The 19519-nt window shown below is 39.2% G+C and overlaps 2 protein-coding genes and 1 pseudogene across 8 annotated transcripts; 2 read left to right on the forward strand and 1 right to left on the reverse strand.

Moving 5' to 3' along the window:
* Window positions 1–674: 674 nt before the first annotated feature.
* Window positions 675–11542, forward strand: LOC131329674 (probable LRR receptor-like serine/threonine-protein kinase At1g56140). Of its 7 annotated transcripts, none has more exons than XM_058362968.1 (25): window positions 675–705; window positions 787–932; window positions 1529–1706; window positions 1891–1962; window positions 2185–2256; window positions 2362–2433; window positions 2754–2825; window positions 2915–2986; window positions 3094–3165; window positions 3353–3424; window positions 3523–3594; window positions 3710–3781; window positions 3961–4032; window positions 4115–4180; window positions 4740–4805; window positions 4974–5018; window positions 6448–6512; window positions 6864–7243; window positions 7373–7571; window positions 7667–7837; window positions 8113–8231; window positions 8559–8769; window positions 8860–9094; window positions 9218–9368; window positions 10937–11542. In XM_058362968.1, the coding sequence occupies exons 2-25, from the start codon at window positions 800–802 to the stop codon at window positions 11309–11311; spliced, it is 3114 nt and encodes a 1037-aa protein (XP_058218951.1). In that variant the 5' UTR covers window positions 675–705; window positions 787–799; the 3' UTR covers window positions 11312–11542. The 7 variants fall into 7 exon arrangements, with proteins under 7 accessions (XP_058218951.1, XP_058218952.1, XP_058218953.1 ...); XM_058362969.1 differs by having other exon boundaries at window positions 791–932; XM_058362970.1 differs by lacking the exon at window positions 675–705 and having other exon boundaries at window positions 712–932; window positions 8863–9094.
* On the forward strand, window positions 11543–14056 carry LOC131329783 (uncharacterized; annotated as a pseudogene).
* On the reverse strand, window positions 13814–15664 carry LOC131329772 (cold-responsive protein kinase 1-like). The gene is made up of 3 exons (XM_058363153.1): window positions 15433–15664; window positions 14836–15160; window positions 13814–14282 (listed from the first exon to the last, which is right to left on the reverse strand). The coding sequence occupies exons 2-3, from the start codon at window positions 14878–14880 to the stop codon at window positions 13887–13889; spliced, it is 441 nt and encodes a 146-aa protein (XP_058219136.1). The 5' UTR covers window positions 14881–15160; window positions 15433–15664; the 3' UTR covers window positions 13814–13886.
* Window positions 15665–19519: the final 3855 nt, after the last annotated feature.

A 19519-nucleotide genomic window follows, 5' to 3' on the forward strand; every position in this document is an offset into this window, starting at 1 on the left:
CGTCCAATACACTTTTGGATAGCTCGGATGTGTTGCTCGGACACCACGTCAGCCGGGTGACGTGGTACCCACCCGACAACCAAAAATTTCTCGTGAAGTGGTATATTGAGAGCTTGTAATCTCAGCCCTCCAATTTCAAGATTAATCTGAACCCTCCAATATGCCATTAATATGAACCCTCCAAATGCTTGGTATTTATAGAAATGCCATCCAAAAGTTCATTTATGAGAGACATTTTTTGGACCTTGGAGGTATAGAATTGGAGGGTTGAGATTGAAAGTATCTTTTTACTTGCATCTTGGTCATATTTGATTTAGGTTTTGAGGGATATTTTTAAATGTAATGCGTGGAAAAAAAATAAATAGAAAAAATTTATTGGGGATTCCGCAAACGAACAAGCATTCCTCCCTTGATTTGTTATATAGATGTCTCCCCGTTCCAGAAATTTTCTTAAAAAATAAGCAGCTTATTTCACATTTTCAAACTCAAAAATAATATAAATGAAAAATAAATTTTCAATTTTTTTTTGCATCGTATAAAAGATCTCGATGATATCTTTTAAATAAGATCCATATTGCATATTTTTTGATTTCAATAAGTTCATAATTTTTGAGCTTAAAATTGCCTTCTTAAAAAATAAAGGCTTTTTTCCCGTTGCGGAACGGGGCCTCAGACTACGAGGAAAAGAACAACTGTCGAATCCAGGTGAGAGCTCCATCTTTGGCTATTTTTAGAAAATGAATCCATCCATCAACTAATACTTACTTAAAATCTGGACGTAAAAAGGAAGGTGGAAGTAATGGCGGGATCAGCAATATCAGTCCATGCCTTGGCCTTTTGGCAGCTTCTTTGCTGCTTCTTCGTCCTGGGCCTTGTTCATATGGCTCGAGCTCAAAATCAGACCTCCAATGCTACTACTCCTCCTTCTGAAGGTGCTCTCTCTCTCTCTCTCTCTCTCTCTCTCTCTCTCTCTCTCTCTCTTGGTGTGTGTGTTTTCTTATTGTTCTGTTTTTTTTTGTCTACTAGGAAGAATATATTCACATAAGCCCAGCAGCACTTAACTTACGTTACAGAATTCATCATAATTATATCAGACAAAGTCAAACTAATCACAATACTTGTTCTAACAGAGACACAACAGTATTGGAATTTGGAAAATATGGATGATGGCTCTGTTTTGGTGTTGTTTGTTTGAGAGATTTGGTGAAAAAGAATTGTTTTTAAATCCAGTTTTTAAATCCAGTATGTTCGGATGAATTTACGTACAACTGGACTAATTTTTTGGAGTGAATTCCACCGTTTACTACCAGGAGCAGATTAACAGTTACGGGATATCGAATCTAAGATCTAAGAGGAAAAATACAACCGATCACCCTATGCTTGAAAGAAAAACTCTTCAATGATCATCCAGTTTCACTTATTTTGGTTATCATTTCTTTCATTTTCGCTCCATGTCTGACAATCATTTATTAAGGGCGGGAGATAATTATGGATAAGTAATGCGTGGAGTTTTGGATTTGGTTGGCAGTGAGTGCTCTGAATTCCATCTTCGGCAAATGGGGTTTATCGGCCCCATCGAATCAATGGAACATAAGTGGAGAACTATGCAGTGGAGCTGCCATCGACACAACCCGCTTCGTCGATACAAATTACAATCCCTTCATCAAATGCGAATGCGATGCTACTACTTGCCACATTGTCCAACTGTGAGTCTACCCAAATGCCCATATGTTTAGCTGATGGTTAAAGGCAATGAATTATTCCTTGTAATTGAAATGCTTGGAGGGAATCAATCTATGCAGCAATCGAAGTTCAAAACTTTGAGCTCGTACTACTGTGATGTTAAAATCTTTCATTCACAGTCTGCTTTCTTTTCCGTTTCTGTTACAGGAAAGTCTATTCGTTGAGTGTTGTTGGTGGAATCCCAGATGAACTATGGACTTTGGATTACCTGTATAATATGTATGGTACCTTCCTTAAGTTTTCCCTTTTTACCTTACTACTCGTACCATTTTCTTTTGTTTGTACCAGTTGCTATCAAACTGCAACCTTGAAATCACGGTGCATAACTTCATCATATATTGGATTATGTGCCACGCACTATTGCATACGGAGTATATGCTTGTATAGTTTCCATCAATAAGCCCTTGATAAATGATACTAAGTTTCTTCCACTTATTGCAGAGACTTGCGCCAAAATTACTTGACAGGCACCCTGTCACCATCCATTGGCAACCTAACTCTCTTGCAGTACCTGTGAGATCACTTCTTTTAAAAAAAAAAAAATAGATTTCATACATATTATATGCATGATTTGTATATGCTCCTCTAAGTTTCTGACATCTCATTTCTTGTTCTTAGGTCCGTGGGTATGAACTCATTATCGGGGCAGGTTCCAAAGGAACTTGGAAAACTTACAGATTTAAGATCACTGTATGTTATTCTTGACTTCATAAGTTCTTAAGAGGCCAAGTTAATTGTGTCGATTTTCAGTTGAACGCAAGGCAAAGTAATCCCCGTATACACACAGACACATATATATGCTATTAATTTGTGTTTGTAGTTTGCAACTATTACTCGCTGGTATTCAATATCTCGGTCCTTTGCTATATATTGTGGTATTCAGGACCTCATTCCATCGAACACCGGAATCAATCATACAAATAACTGGAAGATATTACTGTTTCGTTCATACCATTCCTATGTGACCTATTTACATTGTTGTCATGTTGTTTGACTTTCTAATTTCCCAGGTCATTTGACATGAATAACTTCTCTGGCAGTCTGCCATCAGAGCTTGGGAATTTAAGAAAGTTAGAGCAATTGTAAGTGCTGAGACATTGCCCATTGATCACATTTTTACCCCCAATTGTCGTAAATGTGCATAGCATTGTCAATGTGCCCACCTTGACAGGTACATTGACAGTTCTGGAGTTAGTGGACCTATACCTTCAACATTTTCTTCTCTACGAAACCTGCAAACAATGTAAGAGCTTTTTGACCTATCTTTCATCTTATCTGAGAAAATCAAATAGGTTGTCCAGGCTAGTTTCTGTGATCTACTTTACCAAGGGAAAACATTGGGGATCTCAGGTGGGCTTCAGACACCGACCTTACAGGCAGCATACCTGAATTCATTGGGAATTGGTCAAACCTTAAAAGCTTGTAAGCAATCTTCTCTATTTCAATTATCATACTCAGATGGTAGGATCACTTTAAGCTAAATCACTTTAAGCTAAATAAATAGCAGTGCCTGGTAACTAAGATGTATTTCTTTTTTTCCATTTATAATGATACTCAGGTTCCTTTGTTTTAGAACTAAATAAATCCATTATACTTGAGATTTCTATAGGAGGTTTCAGGGTAATTCCTTTGGAGGTGCGATACCATCATCATTTTCCAAACTAACCTTGATGGAGAACTTGTGAGTACTAAGTACTCTTTCAAAAGTGTTTGTTCAGATTTAGCATATGCTGGATATAATGAAGCGAATCTTCTCTTTTGTGTTACAAAATGCAACAGGAGAATTAGTGATTTATCTAATGGAAGCTCCTCACTGGCGTTTCTTAAGGATATGAAGTCTCTGAATGTCTTGTAAGATGATATGGTTATAGCTGACGAATCTGTTCTGTACTAATATTTCATTGGCATGCTCCTCCACTGTTTTTTACAAGACTATATATTGACCATGTGGTTTCTTGTCCTGCAGAATTTTGAGCAATAACAACATTTCTGGATTTATTCCATCCAATATCGGAGATTACCGAAGTTTGTCACAACTGTATGTTGCTTATAGCTTTTAATTTTGGGTTGGCTCTGCTATACTTCAACCTGCCAAGTTTATAATCAGGTTGAGGAAGACGGAGTCGAAACCAGACCCCAAATTATTTTTGGTTCTTTACATTTATCATTACGAAATTTACTTCATATTTCTTAACCATGTTTTGTCTAACGTTCCAGGGATCTGAGCTTCAACAATTTAACTGGACAGATTCCTGATTCACTATTCAATTTGAGCTCCCTCTCTTACTTGTAATAAACATCTTGTGCTCGGTTGTGGAAAATCTCTCCAACATCTACTGTTTATTGCTTGAACTAATTTCTGCATATTCAGGTTTCTTGGGAATAATAAATTGACTGGCCCCCTTCCTGCACAAAAGAGTACGTCTCTTCTGAATGTGTAAGTAAATCTAACATAATGGTCCACAGTCCAATTAGAATGTATGCAAGTGGTGAAGTTCTTTCCGCTTGTGGTCCGTAATAATCATGGAGGATTTTTTTTTCATGTTAAATATAAAGTTTCTAAGAGTTTCATGCTTTTGTAAAATCAGAAGAATTTATTCTTTGCTGCCATAAAGTTCTATTGGGAGTGACATTTGTTTTACAACCCTGCTATCACATGCTAGAAAATGCTATATTAGGGAAGGCAACCATAAAAATACAAAGGTTGTGTAAGCAAGTCTCTTTATTTCTAGGGTTTTTTATTTTTTTGGGGGGTAATGATGGCTTTCTTACTGTGTTGAAGCGTATGGGGAGACATGAGGTAACAACTAGAGAGGTTCTATATTTGGACGAAGTGGTTTTGGAAACTGGTGGATAATGATTCATGTAATTGCGTTAGTATGTAAGGCTTTGGATAAACTCCAAGACTTCGGTGCTTAGGTTTGAGATTAACCAAGTGATCTGTTCTATAGGTTTTGGAAGATTGATTGAAATTTCTATTATGTAATTTCCTGCAGAGATGTGTCATACAATGAATTGTCTGGGAGCTTTCCTTCTTGGATTAGCCAACAAGACTTGCAACTGTATGTTTATTGTTTCTCTTTCTGTTTGTGTTCCTATTTCCAAAACAAGTCACGTGCTGACATCCTGTAATAGGGTGTTTAGATGACATTCTCTATTTTTTAAAATCTTCTGCATTGATATTACTCTCTCGAAGCTAACATTGATATTTTCTGGGTTGTCATATGTAGCAACTTGGTTGCGAATAACTTCACAATTGAAAGCTCAAACAACAGGTGATTCCCTCCCTGCTGTACATGTTTTCATGTTACTCCATAACATCTGAACATTCAATGATGGTAAACTAAAGTTGAGTGATATCCCATGATTTTTTTTGTGTTGAGCACCATGAGCTAGTCAAACATGTATGATAGTGCTATTATATTTGAGAGTGTTTATAGTATTTTGGCATAACGTACTAAACGTGAACGGCGTATTGTGGTTGTATCTTTTTTCTGGTGCGAAGATATGGGATATTACATTGATCTTATCGATGTTCTAAGTTTATTTATTCTCCCACACTTCCCGTATGCAGTTCAATGAGATTGTAGTGCATAGTTGTGGTTTTTAACTTTTGTACCTTGTACTTCTGTTCTGCGCTCTGGAGTAATGATAGTGTGAGTTGGATGTGATATACTGTATGATTATCCACTAACTAAAGACACCCATGCATGTCCACATTTGTACGTCCATAATCCATTTACCTCGGTCTGAAAAACATCTTCTCTTCACCTTCAAAAGCACAGAATTCATGTCTGTAAGAGATTTCTTTTCCCGGTAATAAGTATACTCCAATAACTCAACAGATTTACCATGGTACCATCTTTTCAGCGCCACTAGTACAATTGCCTAACCTCATTTCTGTGTCCTGAACTAAGTTTGAAATCTACATACTTTGAGTCTGTGAGTAGGCCATATTGCTAGAGATGAAGCTAATTGGCTTTCCACGATGTTAAAGAAATTGGTTCACTTGGCAAAAGTACAGTTAGGGAACTGCAGTTGTTTTGGAAGATTCTGAATAGTCCCTCGTGTAGTAAGCCGAATATGCCTATACACATCAACTACTGGCCGGGAGACAAGACTCCCATAGGCCTCAACCACGTTTCCCCGAGCAAGCTACAACCGCACAACATGACCTGTGGTGGACACCGACTTATACCCGTAAAACTGGAACCCAGAACGAGTTCCAGGAGTGTATATGAGACATGGATGTTCCTCAGTAAATCCGATATCACCAATAAATAAGCGTAAGAAAATAATCGATGCGAAGTCAATAAATCAACACAAAGTCAGTATCTAGACACGAAGTCATCAATTTGGCATAAAGCCAATGAATTGACACGAAGACGAAGTCAAGAGCACGACACTAAGTCTAGCCATTGGCCGTTATTGCCAATCGACACGAAGTCACAGTTCAATATCACAAGTTCTATCCAATTGAAGAACATCTATGAATTGAACACTCGTCTCGGTTTCCAACAAAAAGTTTAACTTACATTTTGAGACCGCCTGTTTTCTGTTGAACCCATTAAACATTTCAGCCGTACGTATTAGCATCAGTAACGTTTTGGAAAAAATCTAACGAAAGTTCTAGAGCTTGATACTGCTTAGATTTATCAGACATCTTACCTTTGTAATTGATATGCATTCTTCTTCTGCTTTCAGGGTTCTGCCTTCAGGATTTAGCTGTCTTCAAAGAAATTTTCCCTGCTATCGGAATTCGCCAATCTGTAAGTGCAGTTTAGAACTTCCCATTGTCGTGATTAGAGACTAGAACATTTACATCCACAACATGAGGTAAAAAGAGGACTGTCTATGTTAGAATGGTGTTCCTTTGAGGAGAATATTAATGGCCATATGCTATTGATTCTAGAAGTTGGTCAACTAGGACTAGTAACTGTTAGATTGCTTGATATACATAGCTGGGGCCTTTAGCTAACAGTTATCGTGTTGTTGCCCTGCTTTGTTCGCGGTGCACTCTGTCTTGTGTTGTGGTCGTACACCATTTTCAGTCCATTTGACCAAAAACTCTTGTTTGTACAACTCAATCTGAAGGTTTTTTTTTTTCCCCTTGTTTACAGATTACAACTTGTCAATTAAGTGTGGTGGTCCACAGATTACATCCAGAATCAATCAGATTGTGTATGAGAGGGATAACGAGGCTCTGGGTCCGGCTACATATTACGTGACTGGTACAAAAAGGTGGGCAGTAAGTAGTGTTGGACGCTTCGGCGAGAACAACAATGCCCTGTACACGAGTAACTCTTCATCTCAGATCGCAAATACCTTGGACTCAGAGCTTTTCCAAACAGCACGAATATCTGCTGGATCACTGAGATACTATGGGCTAGGGCTTGAGAATGGAAATTATAACGTGAGTCTCCAGTTTGCAGAGATATCCATCCTCAATCCTACAAATTGGAGAAGTGTCGGAAGGCGTGTTTTTGATATATACATCCAGGTCTGTGATATATGCTTTGTGTCTATCCAACTTTAGTTAGTCTTTTTTTTGTTCATGTTGTCTCTTCTACTTCTTATTTATATATTTTTTGTTTTTTTTCCTTTTTAATGCTGAACTTGGTCATTATAGGGGAATTTGGTGTGGAAGGATTTTGACATACGAAAGGAGGCAGGTGGAACCTCTTTCCAAGCTGTTCAGAAGGAATTCAAGGCGCAGGTATCTGAAAACTACCTTGAAATCCATCTCTTTTGGGCTGGTAAAGGGACTTGCTGTGTGCCTAGTCAAGGTACATATGGACCTTCTATTTCAGCAATCATTGCCACCCCAGGTAATATGATTCAAAAACATTAAATGCTACTGAGAAACTTACTCATGATATTTGAGTATATTGACGCCAAGTTATGACAACTAATCTTTTTGTAGCAGACTTCATCCCCACTGTTAGTAACAAACCTCCAACCAGCAGTAAGAAGAGCAAGACTGGCTTGATCGTTGGGATTTCTGTACCTGTTGGAGTTATATGCTTTCTGTCTGCACTTGCATTATGTTGTTTCGTTCATCGGAAAAGAAGGGCACGCCAGAATGAGGATGAAGGTAAAATTAGAAAGAGGGAAAGAAAGCCTACCTAATTTATTACTGCAGTCTGATTTTTGCCTCCCAACATAATCATTATTGTCCCATTTGTGGCTCTACAGTCTAGTCTATTAGTGGAAATGATTTCTGAATGCTGCTTTAAATTGCATGTGCCTTTGTCTGTATACTTGTTTTACTCTCAGCATCGGGTTGCTAAATGCTTAGGTCACTTATCACAAGCTTGAGTATTAACTTCCTTGGATATTCACAAACAAGGATTTTTACTGTACTTGCAGAGCTCTTGGGGATTGAAGCTAGGCCCTACACTTTCAGCTATGCTGAGCTACAGGCTGCAACAGAAGATTTTAATCCTGCAAACAAACTTGGGGAGGGAGGCTTTGGACCCGTTTTTAAGGTAAGCATCCTTCTAATAAAAGAAAGGTTGTCGTCAAACAATTTCATATTGCTTTTATGAAAGAGCACCAATCGTCTGGCTCACTTGGATATAAGTCTGCCACTTCACCTCTTCTTTTTTTTCCTTTTTATTGTACCATGACATTTCTGCCATTGATTTTTGTTAGCATAAGACTATGGAAACTACAAATCTTGCTGTTGTAGATGGTTTGCTTAGAACAGCGATTGACTGGTCCATAGCCATACCATTTTACCTTTTCATCAGATCAGAAACCATGGTTGGGACTAGACAGTTTATCTCAAAATTTTATTATTTCATGTTCTATAGGGAACACTTAATGATGGGAGGCTTATTGCTGTCAAACAACTGTCTGTGGCATCCCACCAAGGAAAGAGTCAATTTGTTGCAGAGATCGCTACAATATCTGCTGTTCAACACAGGAATCTTGTGAAATTGTATGGATGCTGCATTGAGGGGGAGAAACGACTGCTTGTTTATGAGTATCTCGAAAACAAGAGTCTTGATCAAGCATTGTTTGGTACAGGACATCACCTTTTCTGTCGATGTAAATTATAGTGTCAGAATATGGTGAATAATTGATGCATTTAACTGTTTGGCACATGTTAAGCAGGGAAGACAAGTTTGTGTCTTAGCTGGCCCATGCGTTTCAATATATGCTTGGGAGTAGCAAGAGGTCTTGCTTATCTTCATGAGGAATCACGGCTTCGCATAGTACACAGAGATGTGAAAGCCGGCAATATTCTTCTTGACTCTGACCTCAACTCCAAAATTTCGGATTTCGGTTTGGCCAAACTTTATGATGACAAAAAGACACACATAAGCACTCGTGTTGCAGGGACAATGTAAGAATCCCAGCAGTCAATCTCTGTATATGCTTTCCTTTTATTGATTAGCTTGTATCTTTTGGTTTTTATAGCCGAAGTAACATCTTAGCAGCAATTAACTTTTCATGGTTACTGATGTAGTGGGTATCTTGCACCTGAGTATGCGATGCGGGGGCAGCTTACAGAAAAGGCTGATGTGTATGGATTTGGTGTTGTAGCTCTTGAGATAGTCAGTGGAAGGCAAAATTCTGACTCAAGCTTGGAAGAAGAAAAGACATGTCTTCTTGAATGGGTATGAAATAACTCTTCTTTTAGTAAGCAACAGAAGAAAAAACAGGATTCTTCATTACTTCCGTTTTGCTCCAATAAATATTATTTCTTTGGAACATTGCAATTGCATACATATTCACTTTAGTATACATCCATTTGAATCATTCACTTCTTTAGTATACATCTCCTTGTGAACAAATGTTGTAAATCACTGGCTCCCTCAGCAAAACTTCTACAATGCTCCCAATCCAAAGTAGTATGGGAGCATGATACTCCAATTAAATATGGACCCTTAGATTGAAAAGTAGGTAAATTACAGTCCTTAGATCAAAATCACTCACAAAAAGTAGGGTGGATTTGCTAAAATCGAGATGCTTTTAAGAATTTTTGACCAAAAAAACATAGTATTACTTACCACTGAAACAGGTTGTATATATCATTCCTTAAGGCAACACTTACTATGTTACATGGCTACAATTCCTTAAGAAACACTTACTATACTTGTTGACGGCACTTACCACGTTGTTGTCAACACTTACCATAGAATAAGGAAAAAACGACTTGGGAGCACAATGCTCCCAAACCACTTGGGAGCATCATAGCTGGAGTCCTCCTCAGATGGGATATCCTTTACATGTCCATCATTTGCTCATGCAGATAGGGTTATTGGTACAGTCACTAAAGTTTTAAATCACTTAGGTATTGCTCTCAAAAGCGAAAAAGTACTTTTTCGAAACCCATTTGAACAGTGTTAGTGAAATGTAGCAAAATTTAAGAGGCTACATACTGGACACTTTGCTAATTCTTTTGCACCAAGATATGAAGTTTTCCCTCAGCTAATTATACAGCAAAAGTGTATAAACAGAAGGAATAAATGGGAAGATAAAAAAGGAACGGTGTTGCTAACCACTGCCCACTAGGCGGAAGATAATAAGTATACAATGACAAATAACTTTGGATATCAATACACATTTCACGGATATTAATACACTTTTCCGGATATCGATACACTTTCTATCCATTATCCTACGCCTAATGGGCGGAGATTAGCATTTTCCTTTTTAGATTGGGGATATAAAGTTATAATAAGGTGGTTAAATTCCATTTTCTTTAGTTTTCTTGCTTACCAAATTCTATATTAGTGTGCAAATTAAATTACATTCCTTGGTTCAACACTATGAAAACAATGCAATTCGTTCAAATGCTATAGGCAAAAAACATCCCTTATCATTTCAATATTTCTGCAAATTTGAATGCATAGCATGGCTCTGCGCCTCTGCCATTGAGATTTACAGCAAATGCTCAGAGGCAGCTGGTGACAATTACTGAGTTGGAAACACCCCTTAAAATAGTTACTGTCTTGATTCTTGACTGGTATTCTACAAAGGACCCAACAATATTGCCAAATTGCCCGAAGAAATTATAATCTGTCCCCTTTATTATTGCCACACACGACCTAATCATATGAATCTCGGCATTTGACTCCACAACCCACAAATTCTGGCTCTGCCCATCCAATTACATAATTCAGTGCTAGTAAAATTCCTCCCATCTTGGATCTTATGACATTTTATTCTTTGCTCCTTATAGGCTTGGCATCTCCATGAAAGCAACCACACAGTTCAGTTAGCAGATGCCAATTTATCGGAATTCAATGAGGAGGAAGTAAAACAAGTTATAGGAGTAGCTCTTTTGTGCACCCAGGCATCCCCACAGCTACGCCCCTCCATGTCACGTGCAGTGGCAATGCTTTCAGGAGACATCGAAGTTAGTTCTGATATTTTGCGGCCTGGATACTTGACTGACTGGAAACTTGATGAAGTGACAGGTTTTATAACTGCTAATACTCCAGGTTCTAAAGATGAGTATAGCCACTATAGCTCATGTACAAATACAAGCATAGCGACTGATCCAGACCTTAAACCCACAAATGCCACTAGACCTATGCTTCAAGAAGACTATTGAAGAAGTTGGGTGAAGTTTGTGTTTGCGTCAAGGAAGAAAGAGATGAGATTTCTTTTGCATACATATTATTGTTTGTCCTTTATTTCTGCTGAGAGTTTAAACGATGACTTTTGTTGCATATCAAGTATAGAAAAAGGATATCAGTTGTGGAATGTTGTCAAATTAGACAGTAAAAAGGATATCAATTGTGTAATGTTGTCAAAATAGAAAGTGATTGGTTCCGGCAAAGAATTTATTAAGTGCATGGCCGACCATCTGGATATTAGCCATATGAGATTTTGATGTGCATCTAAGGTCAGTGGGATGAAACAGTAAATCCCAACTGATTATTGCGTGCATTTAAGATTGTCATAAATCCCCTAAATAAAAATCCTGGTTCTGGCATTGCCCATTGCTACGCCCATCCATGTCATTATGAGAAACACTTCTTTTGGGCTGAAATGGGTCTGTATGATGAGTACTGTTGTGTTTGAGATACAATAGCCCCTTGTAGTCACCTGACAACTATGACCCATTTTCAGCCCAAAAGAAGTGATCTGTACCATTTATCCGTACTACTTATCTTTCTCATAATTATTCTTGAAGATGAGTTATCCTAAGGCAATACATTTACGCTATCATGATCCCTGGGCAATGTGTTACGCTGGGCCAATTTTTTTCCTCCTTGTAATCCAGTGCATTTCATTTGCACACATGTTTTAATGGTTGGTATAAATGCTAGTAACAGATAGTTGTTGCAAGTATCAAGTATGTATGTCATCTCTGCTTGTTGGGGCACAATTTATCTTAATTTGAGTTTAATTCAGGAAGGACCAATCAAGAAATATGTGGGTGTCCCAGGAATGAATTCTATTTGCAGGGCATTATGCAATGAACTAGGTAATGTATCGATCACATCGGTTTCAATTGAAATGCTTCTTGAAGAGCTCGACACCAACATATACCAGTTTTCTCATCTGCCCACTTTACTCTTCTGCAGGAGTGGATAGAAAGTTTGGGGTTGGTGTTGGGAGGCTGGAGTGGTTGGATGATGAGAATTCATGGTCGTTGACAGGTTCAGATGGACAATATCTTGGTCATTTATAGGGCGTGGTTGCATCTGACAAAAATATAGTTTCACCTAGGTTTGCTAATGTAACTGGATGACCACCGCCTCTCGTTATGATGATTTTCCTTCTTTTTATCTGCTTAATAAATCCTTCGACTTCGTGATCCAATTGGGTAAATGATATAGTAAGTCATCATAGAAGATAGTTTGCATTGTTGGGTCACTCATCAGAATATAGTGGAGGGTGGAAACTGATGTGGCCCATGGACACAGACAGTCTTACCAAAACACGTATTCAATCTTTGTGTCCTGGTCTCTCTGTGATCACTTGATTATTCTTGCTGTTGGGTCAGTGTGCGCATGAGTGCACATTTCACTTGTTGCCCAACAACACGGATGTCAGTTTAATCTTTTCTTCCAATTGATCAACCATTGCCATATTTTTTTGGTCATTCCCTTGTAACAAGTACAGTTTAGATTTTAGAAAATTACATATAACAAAGATCACATTTGACGATTGACCTCTCACTGGGAACAATTTGACTTTTGACCATTCATGAATGACAAAGTGATCTTGAGGAGTTCACTCAACATTACCCAGATCTCATTTAGAAGGCAATAGATTCAACTGAAATGGCTGCTTATTTTTTGGATTTGACCAGGCGAAGGCTAGTTTGAACTGGTCCTTAAAGCTTTGGTCTGAAAATGGCATTGAAATATATCAACTTGGCAATACATACCAATGCAGCAGTGATTAACAGATAAAATGTTCTCTTTCAAGCCCATCCCAAGGGGTAGAATTCAGATTTCTCGGCCGATAAGCCATATCGAATGAAATAGGCAAACCTCTAAAGTGACACTTGAAGTGATCTAACACTCTTTTGAAGCTCTCATGGGACAACGTGTTGCATCTGCCATGGAACTGAAGATGGCTTCTTTTTCCTTGAATTTTTGCAGCTCACTTTTATGGCATTATTGCACCACTGTCGATTGATTTGCTATGAATTCAGGGAACAGCACAGGTTACTTTTTAACCATTCTGCCATTGTTATCTCATACAGATTTAAGTTTGGTTCCAGAGTTGGCCATGAAGGTGAAAGAAATCCCTGTTAGTCCATGCTTTGCCCTTATGTTGGCATTTGAAGAACCTTTATCTTTGGTAAGAATCCGTTTGATCATTTGGAAGAACCTGTATCTTTGGTACAAGTCAGTTGAACATTTCAGGGTTAGCAACAAACGTATTTTCGTGAGCGTGGGCAATCTACAGTGATTGTATCAGTAACCTTTTTTGTTTATTGCTGTTAACTCTTTCTATCTCTCTTTCTCTTTCTACAATTTCCATGATTTAGATACCAGTAAAAGGCTTCTCCTTCAACAATTCTGAGGTTTTAAGCTGGGCATTTTGCAACTGTAGCAAACCAGAGCGGTCTACCTTTAGGTATCTGTTTCATTATTAGGAGACTAATGCTGGGAGAGTGGGAGGAATGATTCGTTTTAGATGAGTTCATCACTTCAGTGTTATCTTTTTTATTCTTCGCTGCTCCGATCGTATATTGCAGTAAAGGTCATGGTTGGAACAGATGTCATTCCCAATGACAACAGTGAATTCTCGAGGTTACCAGAGCTAGAAGTATCAATGTAGGAATTGTTGGTTTTCTCAGGCTTAGCTTTGGGGGTTCTTTTGACCTTGAGGTCCAAGAAATCGGAAATTAGGGCTGGCTTTGTAATCTCTTTCCCTTCAATGTCAATCTCACCCGTTAACATCTTGACCACAGTTGACATGGAGGGCCGGAGATTTGGAGAGTCTTGGGTGCAGAGAAGACCAATCTTCAAGAATCTGCAAGCTACTTCAGCGTCGAATTCCCCATTCAATGACGTATCTACCAATCCCACAAGCTCCCTTCTCTCATAAAGTTCCCATGTCTGTTGCAATAAAATTTACACATTACATTCTGAATAATTTTACAGCACTCATCAAGCAGAACCTGCATTTCTAGGAATGCAGAAATTACAACCTTCTGCTACCATAGGCAATGTCAACTCCTACATCTTATGGTATCTCTATCCTGTTGGTCATACTTAATTCTAAAGAATCATGCTGGAAAAGAACAATGATTTCATTCCAAGGATGTGCAAAGAAACGATGATGACAATGCTGAATATATAGACAGGAATATGAATTTGTTTCTCCAAGTTTGACGTCTATTATACTGTAGCTCCAACCCATACATAGGTTATACCACCATATCTTCCTTTCATGAGATGATTGTCAGCACTGGATGTACAATTTACACAGAACATAAAAATGCGAAAGTTAGCCACAGCTTACTTTTCCTACACGGTTCAATTTTTCATCACCGTTACACCAAGTTTTTCCCTATTACTTTTTGTCGTCATGGAATCATTAGATTAAATGACACACCTAATCACCACTTCGTATGAAAATATTGACCAAGTTTGTAGAAAAACTTCGTACCCTTTCGAGAAGATATTGCTCTGCGATAGGTAATCGACTATTCATGTTGCATCTCCCAGTAACTATTTCCACGAGGAGAACACCAAAGCTGATAGTTGCCAGGTAAAAGACACTAGATGCATTAGTCTTGGTCTGTTGTAGGCAGGTTTACTCATGTCTTGGTCTGACGTCGAACGGATTTCATTGGGACCTCGCATCTTGAACGCCGGAGGTTCCTCAAATGACGTTGCCCAGGTTTCATTCAAACTTCGCGTCATGAATAGACGGGTTCAAGATGAACCCATCTGCTCCAGCTATAATAAAGCACGCCAGATTTTGGATGAACCTTAATTTGAATCCGTGTCACATGTTTGGAATGTCAAAAAAACCCACACATGAAAAAGCAAGAACTACACATTGCCAACGTTCTAAAAATCGCTAGACACCACTACACATTGCTAATGACCATGAAATGCCATATAAACGCAATGATCGTGAGCAGTTCTTCATCATGTGCAATGTATTATCCAAGAATAACGAAAGCTATACGTAATGGACATCCCAGTGGACTGGTTTTGTTTGAGTTAAGAGTGCTAAGAAAGGAAGATTTGAAGAAACCTGTTAGTATGGCAGCGAGACAAGTCCCATCGATTGCTTCCGTTTACTTCCTCAGCTGTGAGCTGTAGCCTGTGGAGCGGGATGAAAATCCACAAGCTCCTTCATAAAATGGGTTCAATACAATGTGACCAAATCTATTTCTATTTTCATAAAATAAATTCACTTCAATCATCTTCATACATATCCACATAAGGCCGCATAAGGCTCTTATTTTTTAAGTATGTATTTTTTCGTTTTACGAGACAACTCATTCTCTCGTTCTAATACATCACACTACTTATTTTAGTTAGTGGAAAACACCCATAGTCTTCTGTATTTGTTTGAAGAGTTAAACCACTCTCAAGCCCTCAAAGCAGGTTGTGACACAAACTTTGGCCCAATGTCGGGAGCATCACCAACTCTTACCAATTTTTTCACCCAAATTTGGGTAGAGATTTGGGTCACACTTGTAATTAATGAGAGTGAAAAGAAAGTGAAAGAATAGATATGGGTTTGAGTATCTCTCAATTCGGGTGAGGAAATTGGTAGAACTTAAAATGAATAGACAAATGGGTATGACGTTGTACTGAAATTTTGGGCATGCGTAATAAAAAATCTGTACCAGTAGCATTTTTGTAAAAGATGTAAGGATTGGAGATGCTCTGAGTCTCGTATGGATGTCTATAGGCTGTGAAGTAGTGAATACAATGCTCGTTGTGCTTTCTACCGAGAATCTAGAATTGCCTATCTCCATATTCATTTGTCTACCAAAAAATACTAGGCCACCATTCTGTTAGAGATTTTCAAAATAATGGGTTTTAGTTTGGGTTATTTTTGAAAAGGTGTTCAGAGAAGTTTGTTTTGTGAAAGGTTGCAATACCTTTTCATATGAAGTGTGACTTTTTATGAATGGATATAACACCCATTAGTTTGGGAAGTGTTTATTAGGAAGGGATGTGATTGTTAGGAAAGGATGCGAGATATGGGAGTGCCCCCCAAGAGGTATGACCCTTCTAATGTTTTCATGAAAGGGTGCCTTTTAAGAGGCATATGTCCTTTTAATTAATTGTTTTCAATAGACATGACTTTTCCTAACTACTGTCTTTAAAAGACACGACCCTTCGTAATGTGTGTTTCTTTTAAAGACACAACCTTTTACCAAAGCGTGCCTACAAGTCTATAAATAAGCTTGTAGACACCCCAATCTGGGCTTCCAGATTAGTTTACTTACGATTTTTGATTCCCCGATGATGAAATGGATCAAGAACACCCTGGGAATGATTGCGTGTTTGAGCTTTGAGTGTTTGCGAAACCCTTGAACCTAACCTAGCCTAAGCCACTTCAAAAACCAAAAACCCTACTGGTCCGCGCCAGGGCGCAACCATCCCGCGCCTGGGCGCACCATCGCGCACCTGACTCACTCCATCGCGCGACAATGCGCCAGGGCGCACCATCGCGCGACAGACTCACTCCATCGCGCGACAATGCGTCAGGGCGCACCATCGCGCGACAGACTCACTCTGTCGCGCGATGGTCAAAGCTGTCCCCATCACCTTTATCAGCTGGGATGCTTAGCCACCAAGCAAACCTCAACCAGCCTCGTGGACTGGTTGAGCTCCTCTCATTACACCAACCAGATTCACCTCCATCCTTCTCTATAAATACCCCCATTCTTCTTCCATTAAAAGGGTTCAAGAATTTCTATAAATACCCCCATTCTTCTTCCATTAAAAGGGTTCAAGAATTTCAAAAGAATACACTTTGGGTCACCATTCCCCATTTTCACACCTCAACCTTCCAAGAACAAAGCTTGTTCTTTGCTTCTACCACTCAAACTCCTCAATCAAGCCTTCAAACATCAAAGTTCAAACACCTTTCAAACTCAAAAACTCAAAACCGAAGGTATAGCTTACCTTTGTTCTGTTTTCTGTTCTGATCTCTGAGGGGGGCTGGCAGGGCCAAGGCTGGTAATCAATACCAGTTCTGGTCCTAAAGCTGGCAAGATTTTAAAAACCGTTATGGTAGGAACCAGCGCGCGATGGTCCCACTCTCTCGCGCGACACTCCGGTGCTGCATGAGATGGACCGCGTGGGGATTGGTGTCCTACTGTTTTGTGCTTTATTTTGTGTATAGATCACTCTGTTGAGCATGTTAATAACCAATTTACTGCTTTCCTTTGTTAGAAATTGCTAGCCGTAGTTCAATTTGCATGTCTTCTGTTTTGGAGTACCCCTGGGATCATTCTGGACCTGTCCCAGAACCTAGAAATGTGTAAACCAAATACTGGTCCGCGCCAGGGCTCACCATCACGCGCCAGACTGGCTCCATCGCGCGACAGTGCGCCAAGGCGCATCCTCGCGCGCCAGACTGGCTCCGTCGCGCGACAGTATGCCTCTGACCAGTGAGTGGCCTTGCATGGGTAGCTTAGTTTTAGGTCATTATTTTGTCCCCACACTGTTTATGGGGTGTTTTATTAATTTGTAAGGCTTTAAACTCTTTTAAACTGTATATTATGTTGCTATATGAATTGCGTGGTTTGTCCTGGGTGTGCACTGGTCCTTCCAGAGCCCAGATGGTTTAAGAATAAGAGCTGTGGGTTTGAGCTCACCGGCACGCGCGTGTCTTGGAGTTGTGCGCGCAGGAGTGAACAGCATGCAGTGACTTGTTCGGTGCATGCTGGTTTCTTCCTGCGCACGTCACTCCAAAACAGGGGCCTCCCAGTTTGTTTAAACTCCCACAGCAGTCTGTTCTCATCCTATACTAACTGCTCATCCATGCTATCATTCACATCTTGCAAACATGTTACAGTTTTAAATCTCCGATTAACTGTTCCCCTGCCCTAATTGGCTAAAAATTGATTAATCAAACAGAATCGTAAACAAACATCTTTCGCAAATGCCTAAGTAGAGACCGATCTCCGGATTGGGCGAGAGGGGTGCCATAAAACCCTTCCCCTCTCGGAACCTGGCTCCCGAACCCAGATATGGTTATGACGGACTGGTTCCTTAACTTTTTCAAATCAAACAGCGCGGCAAGTGCTTCGAAATACGGTTCCTTGGGTGTTGGACCTTCAAACCCTAGTGGCAACTCTGTATTTTCGCGAGCGCTTGACGTCCAGCTAAAAAAAGCGCTCCCTCGACCCGGATGGTCTCGCGTCTCGGAATCCGGAAATTCCGAAGGGCACGCTGCCCACAAAGCTCATTTGTAAAGTCATTTGTTACACCAAAAATTCCATGTTGGATTGCTCTCTCTACACACTCTCTTTCTAGAATTTTAGGCATACCGGTATTCTGTTATTCTGCAGAAATAGAATATCGGTTCTTTGGTTCTTTTATATTTGTCTAGCAAATATTCTGTCCATTTTCGTTAGTGCAAATGCAAACGGAAAGAATTTCGAGTTCGGGCTTTGATTTATCTTGAAGGCAGATTTGCTGTAACCCTTTGCATACCGTTTGGTGGGGGCAAATACTGTCTTTTTAGGATAGCAACATAGTCGTGACTCGAAGCATATTTCAGCATTTGTGGAGGTTTCGCCAACAGTTCAGAATTTGCAGCACCGTTTTTCCAACACATTCTAGGTACAGGTTCAATCGCAAAGGCACCCAAACACATTGGACTAACAAACTGCAAAACTAGACTTGGGTTTTGACCTGACAGGAATACGACTCCAAGGGGCTGGATACCTGATATTCATGTTAATACCATAATGAGATTTCAGTAAGAACCATGTTTGATACCAAGGATAAAGCAAAAATAAAAAATGAAGGGCAGCCAAGCAAGAATTTTCATATCTGCCTAATGATTAAGATGTCATTGCATAGCAGCCATATGTAGCATGGTTCAAACAGAAGCCATAAAACTCAGGTAGTCAGGTACAATATAAGGCACAAAAAGCAATGAATGATGTATTAAGGAGATTTTTTGTGCTACTTTAGGGGTTCCTTGATTAGTACTTACCAAATTGAAAAGAAAAGGTTAGCCTATAGAAATAGAACTTTGTTACCAATGTAGTCAATAGTCATTTTCATGGAACAGGATGCTAACAATATTTCAATAACATTCATTGATTATGCTTCAAAAAACTAAAGCAGCTAGCAAGAAAGAATAT

This window comes from Rhododendron vialii, chromosome 6a (assembly GCF_030253575.1).
Source record: "Rhododendron vialii isolate Sample 1 chromosome 6a, ASM3025357v1".
Lineage (NCBI taxonomy): Eukaryota > Viridiplantae > Streptophyta > Magnoliopsida > Ericales > Ericaceae > Rhododendron > Rhododendron vialii.